This window comes from Cebus imitator, unplaced genomic scaffold (assembly GCF_001604975.1).
Source record: "Cebus imitator isolate Cc_AM_T3 unplaced genomic scaffold, Cebus_imitator-1.0 Scaffold60, whole genome shotgun sequence".
NCBI lineage: Eukaryota > Metazoa > Chordata > Mammalia > Primates > Cebidae > Cebus > Cebus imitator.
Window position 1 is genome coordinate 2286982 of NW_016107375.1, and position 18765 is coordinate 2305746.

The window sequence follows — 18765 nt, forward strand, 5'->3', positions numbered from 1 at the left end:
AGGCTGTTCTTGAATTCCTGGACTCAAGGTGTCCTCTCCCTTCAGCCTCCTGAGTAGCTGGCACTACAGGCATGTGCCACTGCACCTGACTGGTTCAGTTTTTAAAACTTACTTGGAAATAATTTAGGTTGATGAGAAGTTGCAAAAATGTACAGGGTGGTTCTTTAGCTCCTATAGTTCCTCCAACAGTAACATCTTGTATAACTGCAGTACAGTATAAAAAATAGGAAACTGACAATCAGTTGGTACAATCCCCAGAGCTGATTGAGATTTTAGCAGTTAGTAATATGGTTTGGATATTTTTGTCCCCTCCTAATATCATGTTGAAATGTGGCCTCCAGTATTGGAGGTAGGTAGGGCTTGGTGAGAAGTGTTTGGTCATGGTGGCAGATCCCTCGTGAATGACTGGTGCCATCCCCCTGGTGATGAGTGAATTCTTGCTCAGTTGGTTCACACAAGATCTAGTTGTTTAAAAGAGTATGGCATCTCTTCCCTCGCTCTCTCTCCTGCTTCTTCTTGCCATGTGATATGCTGGCTCTGCACCTTCTGCAATGATGTTAAACTTCCTGAGGCCTTACCAGAAGCTGAGCAGATGCTAACATCATGCTTCCTATACAACTTGCAGAACCGTGAACAAATTAAAACTCTTTTCTTTATAAATTATTGAGGCTCAGGTATTCTTTTATAGCCATGCAAAATGGACTAACACAGTTATTCATTTGCATGTTTATGTAAAGTTCTATACAATTTTATCATGTGAGCAGATTTATGTAACCAACCATGATCAAGATACAGTACTTACCCTTTGTAGCCACACCCATCCTCTCTTCCCCATCCCCATACCTAATCCCTGGCAGCCACTAATCAGTTTTCCATCTCTGTAGTTTTATTTCAGCAATATTATATAAATGAAATTTTACATTACGTAATATTTTGAGACGGGCTCTTTTCACTCAGCATAGTGTCTTTGAGATCCATTAGAAGTTATCATGGGTCTCACTTGTTCATTCATTTTTAATTGCTAAGTTGTATACTTTGTTTAGGCAGTCACTCATTGAGGGACATTTGGATCATTACCACTTTTTTGGCTGTAATGAATAAAACTGCTTCGAAATTCATGTACAAGTTTTTGAGTGAACATAAGTTTTCATTTCTTTGAGATGAGTGTTCAAGAGTGCAGTTGCTGTGTTGTATAGTTAGTGCATATTTAGCTTTATAGGAAATTGCCAAATGGCTTTCCAGAGTGGTTGTGTCACTTTACTTTCCCACCAGCAATGTATGAGAGAGCCAGTTTATCTGCCTCCTCACTGGCATTTGATGATGTCACTATTTTTTATTTTTGCAATTTTGATAGGTATGTAGTGTTACCTCCTTGTGATTTTGGGATGGTTCATTTTTACAATAATAAAAAGTAATAGCCACTTCTTTCATTTTTCTTTTTTTTTTTTGAGACAGAGTTTCACTGTGTCACTCAGGTTGGAGTGCAGTGGTGTGATCTCGGCTCTCTGAAACCTCCATCTCCCAGGTTCTAGTAATTATCATGTCTCAACCTTCCGAGTAGCTGGGATTATAGTCATGAGCCATTACATCTGGCTAATTTTTGTTGTTTTAGTAGAAATGGGGTTTCACCATGTTGGGGCCAGACTGGTCTTGAACTCCTGACCTCAGGTCATCTGCCTGTCTTGGCCTCCCAAAATGCTGGGATTACAGGCATGAGCCACCATGCACAGCCAAAGTAATAGCCATTTTCTTTCTTAAAAAAAAAAAATTATGGACATCTAGCCTGAACAATCAGACAAGAGAAAGAAATAAAAAGTACCCAAATAAGAAAAGAAGAAGTCAAACCATCTGTCTTTGCTGGCAGTATACTTCTAGAAAATCCTAAGAACTCCTCCAGAAGGCTCCTAGAGGAGATAAATGACTTCAGTAGGATATGAAATCAATGTACAAAAATCAGTAGCATTTCTATGCATTGATAATGTTCAAGCTTATAGCCAAATCAAGAATGCAATCCCATTTACAACAGCTTCACAAAAAAACAAAATATCTAGGAATACATCTATCCAAGGAGGTGGAAGATCCCTGTAAGAAGAACAAGAAAACACTGCTGAAAAAAATCATAGACAACACAAATGGAAAAAACATTTTATACTCATGGATTGGAAGAATTAACATTGTTAAAATGGCCATACTCTCTGAAGCAGCCCACAGATTCAATACAATTCTTATGAAACTACCATGTCATTTTTCACAGAATTAGAAAAAAGCTGTTCAAAAAACCATATGTAACCAAAAAAAGAGCTTGAATAGCTAAAATGATCCTAAGCAAAAAGAACAAACCTGGAGGCATCATATTATTTGACTTCAAACTATATTATAAGGCTACAGTAACAAAAACCAGCGTGGTACTGGCACAAAAACAGACCAACGGAACAGAATAGAGAAATAAAGTCCTACACCTACAGCTATCTGATCTTTGTCAAAGTGGACAAAAGTAAGCAATAAGGAAACGGCTTCCTATTCAATAAATGGTGCTGGGAGAGCTGGCTAGCCATATGCAGAATAATGAAACTGGACCCCTACCTTTCACCATATAAAAAGTTTGACTGAAGATGGATTCAAGATTTAAATGCAGGAACTCGAACTGTAAGAGTCCTACAAGGAAACCTAGGAAACACCATTCTGGACATCGGCCGTGGGAAAGAATTTGTGACTAAGTCCTGAAAAGCAATCGCAACAAAAACAAAAATTAACACGTGGAATCTGTTTAAAGAGCATCTGCACAGCAAAATAAACTGTCAACAGAGTAAACAGACAGCCTACAGAATGGAAGAAAATATTTGCAAACTGCATTCAACAAACATCTAACATCCAAAATCTATAAGGAATATAAACAGTTTAATAAGCAAAAACTGAAAAACCCCATTAGAAAGTGGGGAAAAGACATGAATGGACAGTTTTCAACAGGAGACATTTAAGAAGCCAACAAATATATGAAAAAGTGCTCCACATCATTAATCATTAGAGAAAAGCAAATCAAAACCACAGTGATTTGCCATCTCACACCAGTCACAATGGCTGTTATTAACAGGGCAAAAAAACAACAGATGCTGGTGAGGCTGCGGAGAAAAGGGAATGCTTATACATCACTGATGAGAATGTAAATTAGTTCAGCCACCATGGAAAACAGTCCGGAGAATTCTCAAAGAACTTAAAACAGAATTACCATTTCACCCAGCAATCCTATTACTGGGTATATATTCAAAAGAAAATAAATAATTGTACCAAAAAGACATATGTACTTGTATATTGATCGCAGCAGTATTTGCAATAGCAAAGACATCAAATCAACCTAGGTGCCTTTCAACGTTGGATTACTGGCTGGGTGCAGTGGCTCCTGCCTCTAATCCCAGCACTTTGGGAGGCTGAGGTGGGCAGATCATTTCAGGTCAGGAGTTCAAGACCAGCCTGGCCAACATGGTGAAACCCCACTTCTACTGAAAATGCAAAAATTAGCCAGGTGTGGTTGCTTACACCTGTAATCCCAGCTACTCAGGAGGCTGAGGCAGGAGAATTGCTTGAATCTGAGAGGTGGAGGTTGCAGTGAGCTGAGATCACCATTGCACTCTAGCCTGGGCAACAAGAGTGAAACACCATCTAAAAAACATCATAAACAACAAAACAACAGCAAAACAGAAAAAGCAACAGCGGATTGGATAAAGAAAATGTGATATATATATATGCCATGGAATATTATGCAGCCATAAAAAGAATGAAATAATATTTTTTGCAAGCAACATGGATGCAGCTAGAGGCCATTATCCTAAGCAAATTAACATAGGAACAGAAAACCAAATACTGCATGTTCTTACATATAAGTGAAAACTAAACATTGATTACTTATGTATATAAAGATGACAACAATAGATACTGGGGGCTGCTATGGGGGGAAGAAGGAAAGGGACAAGCGTTAAAAATCTGTTGGGTACTATGCTCACTACCTGAGTGATGGGATCATTCATATCCCAAATCTCAGCATCATACCATATACCCATGTAACAAACCTGCACATGTACCCCCCTGAATCTAAAATAAAAGTTGAAATTTTTAAAAAGTAGTATAAAATAACCTAGACTTATGTCTTTGTTCCACCACTTAGTATTTTCTTTATCAGTGCCAATGTCTCACCTATAATAGAAATACTATCTATTATTCCTTTTTCACAAGATGGCTGTTTCAAATGAAATATTCAGAACTAACTTGTAAACTATAAAACATACGAATATAAGGTGCTTGATACTGAGAATTTTTCTGGATGTGAACAAGGATATTGATTTTGTCATCTGCTAGGTTTGTACTTCTACTGTAATGAACCATTAATGTAAATAAAATCAAAGTAGATTACCTACAGTTGTTTAATAGAGCTGCTTTGGTATTATTTCAAAGTGTATAATCATTTCAAAATTACTAGATGATATTTATTCTCTCCTCCTGCCCGATGCAGGGGAAGATAAGGGAAGGCTGATAAGTTACTTTAGTAATTTAAGTGTGTATTAAGGGTTAAATAAATACTTGACAGTTTAATACTTGAGGGTTTTGTTGTTGTTGGGGAGTTAGGGAACTCACATTTATTGAGCTGTGTGCTGGGCACTTTCCACACATTGCCATATCATCTTCATTGCTGTCCTGTGAGTTGGTGGCATCTTTACCTTTATTTTACAGATGAGGACCGAGATTCTCAAATTAAGTAACGTGGCTAGGTAACCAATAGTTACTGAAGAAGTTGGAACTTAAATATGCTGCTTCAAAAACTGATCTCTTTCTATTATACCAGGGACATACCTGCTTTTCAGTAACAAGCACATGATTGGAAATCTATGTGAACAGTGTGCAGGAGTTTGTTAATTTATGGCAGTGGTTAAACTGAGAGATAGAGTACACTAAGTGTATATATTTTAAACATGATCTGCCTGTAAATACAGTGAGTGCAGAGACATTCCATATTCTTGCTGTTCGAATTTCTTCCTAGTATTTCAATTTGGTCTAGAATTTTAGTGGAATTAAACAAGAATTTTTAAAGATGATGTACTTGACTGTGTTATGATTTAGTAACGGCGATTCATCCAAATCTACTAGCTGGACACTTGGCGGCAGTGGTTAATTATATAGGGATTGTTGTGGGCACATGGTTAGACTTTACCATATGCACTAGTGGAGACGTTACGATTATTTCTGTCATTCTCATCTTTTTTTTTTTTCCCCCTAAAATCTCAAGATGGTTGTAGCTAGGGTCAGATATTTAACCATTATATACCCGGGTCATCTGGCTGCTGCTCTAAGAGTTTTGTTAGTGTTTGCATTTTATTTTCTGCTTAGTGACTCCCCATTAGATATAGGATGGAATCCAAACTCCTTAGCATGACATAAAGATACTTCATTCTGTTTTTTTTTGTTTTTGTTTTTTTCTTCTTTAGGGATAGTTCATTCTTTTGCTCTGACTTACCTTACCAGTCTTCTTTGCAACCTACATTTCCTGGTAACTTTGTCATAATATATGTTGGTAGGCTCAGTAGAGATGGCATAGATTACATTGATTGAGACATAACTTAGAAATAACTTGGTTGTATTATTGGTGATCATTGTTGGAATTTTGTAGCATAAGCTCCTGTGGAAGCATGTAGAAGGTATGAGGTTGAGGTTGATGACAGCTGTTTCCCTAGGGAGATTCTCTTCATGAAATCAAAGGAAGAAAGCAAATAGAATATAGCCCAGAAGTGGCAATGGTAATGTTTAAGAGCTTTCCCTATAGTTGTGAACATTTTTTTTTTTTTTAAGATGGAGTTTTCCTCTTGTCACCCAGGCTGGAGTACAATGTCCTGATCTTGGCTCACTGCAACCTCCACCTCCTGGGTTCAAGTGATTCTCCTGCCTCAGCCTCCCAAGTAGCTGGGATTATAAGCACAGATCACCATACCCAGCTAATTTTTGTATTTTTAGTAGAGACAGAGTTTTGCCATGTTGGCCAGGCTGGTCTCGAACTCCTGACTTCAGGTGATCCACCTGCCTTGGCCTCCCTAAGGGTTGGGATTACAGGCGTGAGCCACTGCACCCAGCCTAGTTGTAAAAATTTTCATAACTGCTTCCTTACTAAATTATCTTCCAAGTAGCGCAGTGAAGGTTCTTAACCTTCTCTCTCTCTCTTTCTCTCTCTCTGTGTGTGTGTGTGTGTGTGTGTGTGTGTGTGTGTGTGTGTGTAGAGGGAAAGAGAGAGAATAATTCTTGGGCATAGTTCTCCAGTCCCATAGTCATTGTTCATTGTGATATCACCAGCAAAACTGACACAAAGAAATGATAAATACTTGAGAATCATCTCAATGATGTCCCAGTTACCCTGATTGGATCATTACACCCTGTGTACACGTATCAAAATACCACATGTATCCCACAAATATTTACAGTTATTATGTATCACTGAAAACAAACAAAATGGGATTCCAGTTTTGTGACTCCCATCTGTTTATGTCACTGCCAGAGTGATAGTGTGGCCGTCCTCTGAGAAGAAGACTTCTAGTAAGAGCATTGCTTCAGGGAGAGTCGCACCTGGTCATTGGATCCGTATGATTGTTGAGAGTTTAGTTTGTTTAGCCACTTGGACTAAGAGATTACTAGTTTTAAGTATTTATCCCTAATTTCCCACTATGGACAGTTTTCAAATTGACCTGGAGGTATGAAATTTAAGTGTACCTTAAGCCGGAAGTATACTGTGTGATATTAATTTATTTAGTCTGAATTAGTATTAATACTTGACACTGCCTTTTGCCGCCTTTTACATGTTTTTACTGCCCAAATCTGCCTTCAGAAACAACATTTGGTTTCTAATTGTAATATTCTTGGAAACACTGGCATATTTTTACAGTACCATTTTACTTTTATTTACTGCAAATGATGATTTGTTAGTTGCCTGCTGCCAGAACATCTGAGCTCATTTGTTTAACTAAAACAGTACTGTGCATAGATGCTTGTAACAGGCAGCAACAGTTACCAACCACCCCACTTCCTTACCACCTCGTTATAGCTCTAAATCAAGCAAATGGGAAAGCAGATTATTCTTAAAATGTTCCAAGAAGTTTAGAAAATTGAAGGATGGAAGGATGAGAGGAAAGGAATTCTATTATAACAAATCGGTGTGTTGCTTTTGGCAGGGGTGTGCCTGTCTGATTTCCTTTGTAGAAATAAGTAACACTTCAGAGTGCAGAAATTGCAGGCATCCTGCAACAAACAGAGCTCTCTGACTCCTTCAGTTAATAAATAATTACCAAGTTTTTTTTTTTTTTCCTTTCTGGCTGAGCCACTGCATCAGGCATGTGGGGGATGTATGAGTGAATGAGATTGTCCTGTTCTCTTGAAGCTTATAGTGTGGGCTCTGAAGGTCTTTCAGCCCTAAAATGGTGATTGTTGAATGAGGCAGTGGCAGTGATGTTGTTTCAGATTGTGGCCATATGTTGGGGGATTCAGGCCTGAGGGACATAGTCACAAAGTGGCAGGTGCTGGCTTGCTCACCATAGCGGGGAGCTTTCCAGATAATAATTCTGACAATCAGACTGCTTCAAAAGAATATGCTCTTTTACATTTGGAAAGAAATAAATGTCTTTTAGTCCAGATGTGGTGGCTCACGCCTGTAATTCCAGCACTTTGGGAGGCCGAGGTAGGTGGATCACCTGAGGTCAGGAGTTCAAGACCAGCCTGGCCAACATGGTGAAATCTCATCTCTACTAAAAATAAAAAAAAAATTAGCCAGGTGTGGTGGCAAGCACCTATAATCCCAGATACTTGGGAGGCTAAGGTAGGAGGATTGCTTGAGCCTGGGAGGCAGAGGTTGTAGTGAGCCAAGATCACCCACTGCATTCCAGCCTGGGTGACAAAAGAAGACTTCGTCTCAAAAAATAAGTAAAAGAAATAAATTTCTTTAAAAAATATGTTAGCAGAAATTTAAACTTGAGAGGCAGACCTTGCCTTGAGGGCTAGAGACTGGGAAGTATCTCCTAAGGAGCCAAGGGAAATAATTCTGTCTTCTGGTAGTGAAGGTCTGAGTGGTGTACCAGGCTGGGAATACTGTGATGAACAAGGAGCCCACAATCTAGTGGGGGCCATAGACAAGCAATTGGGCAACCTTACTGCCACATGCCCAGTTTTATGATTGAGTGCTTTTGTGGTGGAGAATGGGCTTCTCACCTCATCTTAGGTGAGACCTGATAAAAGAAGGCTTCCTGGAAGAAGTGATGTCCAAACCAACCTCACTAATATGTGTTGGAATTAATCCCTTTTTCAGGCTAATAATGTGTTAAAAATAAACCAGAGCCCTGTTTTGGTTTTTGTTTATACCCAAAACAAGAGTGAAGAGATTGAACTTCATACTATAGCCACCCAGAATACTTTTCCAGCTTTGTAGTTTGCCATTCCCCTGTGTTGATTAACCACCACTCCCCAGGGCATGCCAGACTGTCTGTGACTGCCATGCCTCTGCATATGCTATTCTTGCGTTCTGACTGCCTGACTTCTCTTGGCCCTTCAGGAAGAATAGTTACTTCCTCCAAGATGGCCTCTTTGATTCCTCCTATGGTACATGAGTGTACATCCTGTGAGCTCACACACAGGGCTGGTTTGAGGATTCATACTTCTCTGTTTGCCTCTTCATTCCTCCATATAGCCTGGAGGCAGAGGCAGCATCCTTCACAGAGCCTAGCATGACCTAGGCACCCAGGCAATCTTTGCTGAATGAACAAATTTAGCAGCTTAGATGATGATAGCCACATGTGTATAATGGAAACTCTTGGTTCCAGTCAGTTTTAAAAGAGAGTGCCATTGACTGAAGTAAGTGGAAGCACAAGTGAAATAGATTTTATGCATGTGGTCTAGTTATTAATTTCATAAAGCTTTTTACAGTCCTTTGCATTTTGTACCTCTTTTACTTTTTGTCTGAATATCCAATAAACTGAGTAATTCATAGTTCCCACTTCTTGCCAACTACTAATGTGCATCATTAAATCTGATCACAGTGATTTATTAATTAGAAGTCTAATGGCTGTTAACAAAAATCAATTTTACTTAGTATATGCCAGAGAAAGGGGAAGGTGTAATGAAGAGACTGGAGTGTCTCATAGAATCCAAGGTCAGGAACACATCTATGCTTCTGGAAGAACTGGTCCCAAGAATTGGAAAGCCATCAGTAATCCTGAGAGTCCTTTCTGTTTATGTCTCTTGCTTTCTGCAAAGCTCTTTTACTCATCTTTCTTACTAAATGGTTTTCTCTGCCACTCTGTGGGTAGAGGATGGCCTCCCACAGCCCTCAGCTATGTAGCCAAGTTCCAGCCAAATGGAAAGCCTGTCTTTCCATCTCAATTCTAAATTCTCTAAGACTTGGGCTAGGCTTGGGTTAGATGTCTGTCCCTGAACCAGCCAGCTGTGGCCAGAAGCAGAGACATACTGCACATATCTGTCTGCCTCTGCTCACCTCTGAAAAGTAGGTGGGAAGATAGAAAAGAGGGTGGGGAGGCAGCAGATAGACAGCAGAGAGAACCTGTAAGGCTGGCAGACACTTAAAAAATATCTAACATGGTGAGTCTCCATAAATTACTATCCATAAACTATATCATAGGATCACTTCTAGGTTACCTTGTCAAAAAACAAGTCAATCTTAGATGAAACTTAAAGATGTAAGGTTAAAAAGACAGTATAAAATATACATATAATCTGAGACTCTTAAGGTAATGGCATATTCACTAAAGTAGTTAGTAGGTCTTAGCTTTGTGTGTATGTATGATATTTCTTATACATGTCACTGCCTTTAATTGCTGGGAGGTTCTAACAGCTCTGTCCAGCAGAAATAAAAGGTAAGCCACATATGTAATTTAAAGTTTTGTAGTAGCCACATTGAAAAAGTAAAATGAAACCGGTGAATTTAATTTTAATGTATTTTATTTAATCCCAATTTCCCAGGTATTGTAATTTTATGAACATAAAATTAATAATGAAATGTTTTATATTCTTTGAAAAATATTTGAAATCTGGAATGTATTTTATACCTCAGCACATCTCAGTTTGGACCATTTCAGGTGGTCAGCAACTACGTGTGGCTAGAACTAAGAGCAATCCGTTTTCTTCCACAGTTTTTCTAAAAATTTCTTGTCAAAAACCATGATGCTATGAGCCACTTTTTTTAAAAGTGCACTTCACCAGTAACAGAAAAGAACTCTGGAGGGGTTTTAAAGCTGCCACAAAAGCCTTGCCCATTTGGAGAATTTGCTGAACCATGTGTACTGGCAGAAAGAAAACATAATTTTCAACCAAGTCACCAGGCTCTAAAGCTGGTTCTTGTTTTTCTCAGACTTCTGATTCCTGGAATTTTACTTTAAACTCCTTGGATGCCTCAGTTTGCTTATCTATAAAAATAAGGTTTATAATGGTCTTGCTCCTTAGAGATTTTCATGGGATTTAATTGCACCAATGTATTTATTTGAAAGTGTTTTGAAAGATATTTAAAGGGTTAAACAAATGTGAGGCATTATTTTAATTTATTAACTATGGGGAAACTGCTACATTTTGGGATAAATAATAGCTATCATTTAAAAAAAGTTTTATTTTGTTAACTGACGCATAATTACACGTATTTATGGGCTACTATATGATGTTTTGATACATGTATACATTGGGTGCTGATTAAATCAGGGCAATTAGCATATCCATCACCTCAAACACTTGTTATTTCTTTGTGGTGAGAATGTTCAAAGTTATTTTAGCCATTTTGAAATGTAAAGTAATTATTGTTAACCGTAGTCACCTTACTGTGTAATAGAACACCAGAACTTAACCCTCTTATCTAATGTAACTGTACCTGTTGACCTCTCTCCCTCTCCCTGCCTGACCTACTGAGCCTCTGGTACCACTGTTATACTCTTTACCTCTATGGGATCAACTTTTTAAGTTTTTACAGATCAGTGAGATCATGTGGTTTTTGCCTTTTGTGCTTGACTTATTTCACTTAATGTCTTGTGGGTTTATCCAGGTGCTGCAAATGACAGGATTTCATTTATTTTTATGGCTGAATAGTATTCCATTGTGTATATGTACCTCATTAAAAAAAAATCCATCCATCTGTTGATGGATACTTAGGTTGATTCTATATCTTGGCAATTGTGAATAATGCTGCAGTAAACATGGCAGTGCAGATATCTGTTTGACATACCAATTTCATTTCCTTAGGATGTAGAGGTTGAGTATCCCTAATCCAAAAATCTGAAATCCAGAATGCTCCAAAATCCAAAACTTTTTGAGCACTGACCTGATGCTTAGAGGATAATGCTCATTGTGCTATTTTGGATTTTGGATTTTTGGATTAGGGATGCTCAACTATAATGCAAATATTCCAAAATCAGGAAAAAAAAGTCTGAAATCAGAAATGCTCCTGATCTCAAGCATTTTGGGTGGGGGATACTCAATGTTTATATCCAGTAGTGGGATTATTGGATTTTATGGTAGTTCTATTTTTAGCTTGTTGGAAAACTTCTCTACTGTTGTCCTTAGTGGCGATACGAATTTACTTTTCTACTGTCTTGGTCTGTTTTGTGTGGCTATAAAGGAATACCAGAGGCTGGGTAATTTATAAAGAAAAGAGGTTTATTTGGCTCACATTTCTGCTGGCCGGCACCAGCATCTGCATCTGATGAGGGCCTCAGGCTGCTTCCACTCATGGCAGAGGTGAAAGGGAGCTGGTGTGTACAGATAGGATACAATGAGAAAATGAGCAATGGGGCAGGGAGATGCCAGGCTCATTTTCACAACCAGTACTAATGGGAATAGAGTGAGAAGTTACTCCTGAGGGAGGGCATCAGTCTGTTCATAAGGGGTCTGCCTCCATGACCCAAACACTTCCCATTAGGCCCCACCTCTGACACTGGGGATCAGATTTCAATATGAGGTTTGTGGGGATTAAACATCCAAATTATAACACCTACCAGCATTGTATAAGAGTTTCCCTTTTTCTGCATCCTTGCCAATGTTTGTAATTTTTTGTCTTTTTAATAATAGCTGTTCTGATGGGTGGTGTGATATCTCATTGTGATTTTGATTTGCCTTTTTCTGGTGATTAGTGGTGATGAGCATATTTTTCATATACCTGTTGCCATTTATGTGTTGTCTTTTGAGAAGTGTCTATCTAGATCTTTTGTTCATTTTAAAATGATACATATATTTTTTCTGTTGAGTTGAGTGTATCCTGGATGAGTCCCTTGTCAGATGCATAGTTTGTAAATATTTTCTACTATTCTGTGGATTGTCTCTTCACTTTGTTGTTTCCTTTGTTGTACAGAAGCTTTTTAGTTTGATATAATCCTATTTGTCTATGTTTGCTTTTGTTCTCTGTGCTTTTGAGCTCTTACCCAACAAGTCCTTTCCAGACCAATGTCTTGAAGCATTTCACCTAAGTTTTCTTCAAGTAGTTTCATAGTTTCAGGTCTTACATTTAAGTCTGTATTTTGAGTTGATTTTTCTAAGTGGATAGAGATAAGGATCTAGTTTCATTTTTCTCCATGTGAATATTCAGTTTTCCAAGTACCATTTATCGAAGGGACTGTTCTTTCCCCACTATGTATTCTTGATGCCTTTGCCAAAAATCATGTGTGGATTTATTTCTGGGCTCTTGATTCTGTTGAACTATCTAAAAAAGAAATAAAGAAGGTAATACATTTACAGTAGCTATTAAAAAAACAACTAGCAGTAAATTTAACTGAGGAGGTAAAGATCTCTGTGATGAAAACTATAAGATATTGATGAAAAAAATGGAAGGAGACATAAATAAATGCAAAGAATATCCCTTGCTATGTAACCGGAGAATAAATATTGTTAAAATGTTTATGCTATCTAAAGTCATCTACAGATTCAATGCAATCCTTATCAAAACACCAGTGACATTTTTCACAGAAATAGAAAAAAAAATTCTAAAATTTCTGTGGAAACACAGAAGACCCAGAGTAGCCAAAGCATATTTGAGCAAAAAAAGCAAATCTGGAGGCATTACATAACCGGATTTCAAAATATACTACAAAGCAGTAGTAACCAAACAGCATGGTACCGGCATAAAAACAAACACAGACAAATGGGACAGAATCTATCATTTATTGAGGATTTACTTTGTGCCAGACACTGTTCTAAGTGCTTTATCAACATTACATAATTTAATCATAATAGTCTTATGAAGGGTAGTGTTACTATCTCTGTTTTGTATATGAGGAAATTAAGACATAAAGAATTAATGAACCAGCCCAAGGTCAGCTATCTAGTAAGTAGTTGAACTGGAGTTGGAATGCACTTAAAAAATTGTGGTGAAATATGCAAAACATAAAATAATCATTGTAACCATTTTAAACTCTATAGCTCTGTGACATTAAGTATATTCACATTATTGTGCAGCCATTAACACCATCCATCTCTAAAACTTTTTCATCTTGGCAAACCAAAACTCTGTACTGACTAAATACTAATTCCCTATTCTCCCATCCCCAGCCCCTGGCAACCACCTTTCTACTTTTTCTCTATGGGTTTAACTCCTCTAGGAGCCTCATATAAGAGGAATCATACAATATTTATCTTTTTTGTGGCTGGCTTATTTCACTTAGCATAATGTCTTCAAGGTTCATTCATGTTGTAGCATATATTGAAATTCCTTATTTCTTAAGACTGAATAATATTCCATTGTGTATATGTACATTTCATTTATCCATCTATCTGTTGGTAGACACGTGGGTTACTTCTACCTCTTGGCTATTGTTAATGGTGTTGCTATGAACATGAGTGTACAACTATCTCTTAAAGACCCTCCTTTCACTTCTTTTTGGTGTCTACCCAGAAGTAGACCTGCTGGGTCATGTGGTAATTTTATGTTTAATTTTTGGAGGAACTACCATATTTTTGCCATAGTGGCTGCATCATTTTACATATCATCAGGGCACAAGAGTCCTAATTTCTCTGCATCCTTGCTAACACTTGTTATTTTGTTTTTTTTTTCTTTTCTCTTTTTTCTTTTTCTTTTTTTGAGACAGAGTCTGACTCTGTCACTCAGATTGAAGTGCAGTGGCATGATCTTGGCTCCCTGCAGCCTCCATCTTCCAGGTTCAAGTGATTCTCTTGCCACAGCTTCCTGAGTAGCTGGGATTATATGTGTGTACCATCATGCCTGGCTAATTTTTGTATTTTTAGTAGAGATGAGGTTTCACCATGTTGGCCAGGCTGGTCTAGAATTCCTGACCTCAAGTGATCTCTCAGCCTCCCAAAGTGCTTGGATTACCGGTATGAGCCCACCGTGCCTAGCCTCTTCTTTTTTTTCTTTCTTTCTTTATTTAATAAAAGCCATCCCAGTGGGTGTGAAGTAGTATTCACTCTGGTTTTGTGTTTCCCTAGTGTCTAGTGATGTTGAGTATGTTTTCATGTACTTATTGGTCATTTCTATATCCTCTTTGGAAAATGGCTCTTTAAGTCATTCGTCCATTTTTAAATTGGGTTGTTTGGTTTTCGTTGTTGTTGAGTTGTAGGAGTTTTAAAAGTATATTCTGGATATTAGTCTCTTATCAGATTTACAAATACTGTTTTCCGTTCTGTGAGTTGACTTTTCACTCTGTAGATAGTGTCCTTTGATGCACAGGAGTTTTTAATTTTGATAAAGTCCAGCATGTCTGTTTTTTTCTTTTGATACTTGTGTTTTTTGGTGTCATATCCAAGAAATTGTTGTCAAATCCAATCTCAAGAAACGTATTTTCTTCTAAGCTTTATTTCTGTCTCTGTTTGTGCCTCTTTTCTCAGTGTTAGTTTGAGTCTTTGTTTGTATCTGTTTTCGTATGTCTGTATCTCTCTTTATGTCTTTTTCTATATATTTATAAACCATCGAAATGTACATGTGTTATCTCTTTTTTCTTGCCTTATTTCTTCGTTTTCCTTTTTTTTTTTTTTTTTGTAGAACTCTTCGAAAGTATTGCAGAAATCATGACACTGCATGTATTTCCTAAAGATAATTGCATCTTTCTAAACTATAATCAGTACTGCTTTTAGAATCGGGCACACAGGGCCCCTGTCTTGTGCTCTCTACTTTGGAGTGCCTTTATTGAATTTTCCTAAGTCTCCCCTCTGCCTCAATGCCCGACAGTCAGGGCGCCTCAAACTCTTCTCTTTAGGAATCTCATATTTAGAATTATAGTAAATTTCCTAATTAAATTGAAAGTTAAAGCCTAACTTTTTTTTTTTGTTTTGCTGATCTTATTCATTATTATGTATCGTATTTTTCTTCTAAATTTTTTAAATTATCTTTATGTATTTCTTCAACTGATTAGTGTGTACATATTTAGTATTGTAGTCATTAATTACCTTTATTCTTCTGTCTCTCCAGTACCGAATTGAAACTCTTGGAGGAAGCAACCATTTCAGTCTGCAGGTCACTAGGTAAGTGGGAAAAACGTGTTTGTGTATGTGAGTGGGGACATTGTTTTCAAATTTTGTTTTAGATTTTGACAGTGTAATGTGAATTGAATTAATGCAGTAATTTTTCTTCTTTGATAGCAATAGTAATATTTTTTTCTGTTTGTGGCATTCACAGATGCTGCTAGAAGGTACCCTTCAGTCAATAGCAATAAGACACATTCTTGGCTATATCTGCAGTAGTGGTAATGGACTCTGCTAAGCCATAGACACTCTTTGCTCTTTTTGTGAATTTTGAAATACTCAAAAAAAACGCTTGAACCCGGGAGGCAGAGGTTGCGGTGAGCCAAGACCATGCCACTGCACTCCAGCCTGGGTGACAGAGCAAGACAAAAAAAAAAAAAAAAAAAAAAAATTAGGTTAGTTTTGTAGTTGCCTGGATAATTCATGTAGCTAAGACAGGACCATTCGTTTTGTGATTTACCAATTGCTGTTATTGTTACTACTATTACTATTACAATTTACCAATTGCTGTTATTGTTATTACTAATAAGTAATTATCACCAGAATAATTATTACTTATTAAAATATATTAGAAATATATATTAGGAGCTTCTATAACAACTTAGTATTATGGTAAAGAGCATGGAATCCAGAATCATTTTATGATTTTAATTTCAGTTGTGCTACTTATTAGCTGAACCTTAATTGCCTCATGTAAATTGATGATAAGAACAACTATTTACAGGGTTCTTATGAGGAAAAACTAGGTAATAAGAAATACTCAGTACAATGTGTGGCGTGTAGTTATTTCAAATCATTTGAATCAACAACTATTACCTTTTTCAGGCCTTGTTTCTCAAATGCTTAACTTTCAAGTTGGTAGCAATTAGAAGGAAATTGTATATATTTTTAAAATGCAAGCAGTTAGATTGTGTTGGTGCTTTGGAAATGAAAGATAATGTGTCTGTAAAATACCTAGTGTACGGGAGTGTAAAGTGAGAACAATATTCTGTTTTAAAATCGAGCTATGTAGGCTGGATGTGATGGCTTATGCCTGTAATCCCAGCACTTTGGGAGGCTGAGGTGGTGGATCACAAGGTCAGGAGTTCAAGACCAGCCTGGCCAAGATGGTGAAACCCCATCTCTACTAAAAATACAAAAATTAGCCAGGCATGGTGGTAGGTGCCTGTAATCCCAGCTACTCTAGAGGCTGAGGCAGAGAAATTGCTTGAACCCGGGAGGCAGAGGTTGCAGTGAGCCAAGATCGCACCACTGCATTCCAGCCTGGGCGATAGAGCAAGATTCCATCTCAAAAAATAAATAAATAAATAAAATCGAGCTATATGGATAATTACCATATACGCTATTTTGCTAAAAACAGTTTTTGGTTTTTTTTTTTTTTTTTAAAGAGATAGAGTCTTGCTTTGTTGCCCAGGCTGGAGTACACTGGTGCCATCATGGCTCACTGCAGCCTTGACCTCCTGGGCTTTAGTGATCCTCCCACCTCAGCCTCCTGAGAAGCTGGGGCTACAGGTGTATGGCACAACACCTGCCTGGTGATTTTATTTTATTTTTTGTAGAGATGGGGGTCTCCTCTGTTGCTGAGGCTAGTCTCAGGCTACTGGCCTCATGCCATCCTCCTCCTGCCTTGGACTCCCAAAGTGTTGGGATATTACAGGCATAAGCCACTGTGCCCAGGCCCAAATATTTTTGTTTTTAAAAAACAAACTATGTTGATAATGATAAAACTGTTATTGTAGTAGTTGCCTTGCCTTGCAACCATAGCTTAGGAAATGTTTTGCTAAGTAGAGCTGGCTTTCAAAAGCCATGTGGCAGTTCATTGCTGAAAATTAAGGAGTTTTATGTAACAATGTTATTAGTGTAGTTACTGTGATAATGGCTTTTAAGGTGACTTTGGGTTTTTATAAAAATTAAAAAATTAAAAGAAAAATAGAGAAATATAACAAAATAAAGAAAACAATGAAATAACAAAGAAAATTACATTAAGAAAACTGAAATTAGCTGGGAGTGGTGGCTCATGCCTATAATCCTGGTAACTTAGGAGGCTGAAGCAGGAGGGTTGGTTGAGGTCAGAGTTCAAGACCAGCTTGGGCAACATAATAAGACCCCATCTCTACACACAAAATATGAAAAACTTAGCCAGGCATGATGGCACCTTCTGTAGTCTCAGCTCCTAGGGATACTGAGGCAGGAGGATTGATTGAGCCCAGGAATTTGAGGCTGCAGGGATCCATGATGGTGCCACTACACTCCAGTCTGGACAATAGAGCAAGACTCCAAATCTAGGGGTGAAAAAAAGCAACTAATATTTACCCATTATGTATAATGTGAAAAGCATACTAAAATGTAAACAAGGTAGTAATTGCTCATAATTTGAAAACCCTGACATAGCCATTATTAATATTTTTATATTTTGTCTTCTACTACTTATTCAATGGATATAAGTTTATATATATCATCCAACACACACACACACACACACACACTTAATCTGTGTTTTTCACTTGACATTGTATCAGGAATGTATTATGTGTTTAAAAATACTTTCAGGAACAGCAAAAAGAGATACACATTTATTGTCCAAAATTCCTGTAATATGATGGTATGGCTAAAATAAAAATCATCTCATATTAAACAGTACATATGTAATGACTGCTAATCTTTTGTGAGAATTTTATGTAAATGGTATTATTTATATGTTGTTTGCACTCAGCCGCATATCAGGAGCTTCTTTTCACATCAATAAGTATAAGTGCTTGTCAACTTTAAGGGCTATGTGAGTATGCTAAGTTTCCTCTTTGAAAATATAATACTTTTTTTAAAGTGCTAGTTTGCTGGCAACAATTTTCTCTCTTTCCTTTTTGTTTGTCTAAAAATGTTCTATTTTTTTCTTCACTTTTGAAGTGTATGCTTGCTGGATATAGAATTTTAAGTAGACATTAATTTCTTTTCCATACTTTAAAGGTGTCCTTTTGTTATTTTCCAGCTTTTCTTATTTTTGTTGTGAAGAAAGCTGTCAACCTTATTGTTACTTCTTTGAAAATAATGGAATTTTAAACGTCTGGCTACTTTATTTATTTACTTATTTTTTCCCATTTATTTATTTTATTGCATTTTAGGTTTTGGGGTACAGGTGAAGAACATGCAAAATTGTTGCATAGGTACACACCTGGCAGTGTGATTTGCTGCCTTCCTCCCCATCACCTACATCTGGCATTTCTCCCCTTGCTAGCTCTCCCCAGCTCCCCACCCCCCACCGTCCCTCCCCTACTTCCCCCCAAC

The 18765-nt window shown here is 37.5% G+C and overlaps 1 protein-coding gene across 7 annotated transcripts in view; it reads left to right on the top strand.

Moving 5' to 3' along the window:
* DYM (dymeclin) overlaps positions 1–18765 on the top strand; it is a 437637-nt gene that overhangs the window by 42403 nt on the left and 376469 nt on the right. For all 7 annotated transcript variants that reach the window (XM_037738956.1, XM_017529655.2, XM_017529659.2 and 4 more), the window contains exon 3: positions 15431–15483. In XM_037738956.1, the coding sequence (XP_037594884.1) occupies positions 15431–15483 (53 nt within the window). The remainder of the gene's footprint in view (positions 1–15430; positions 15484–18765) is intronic.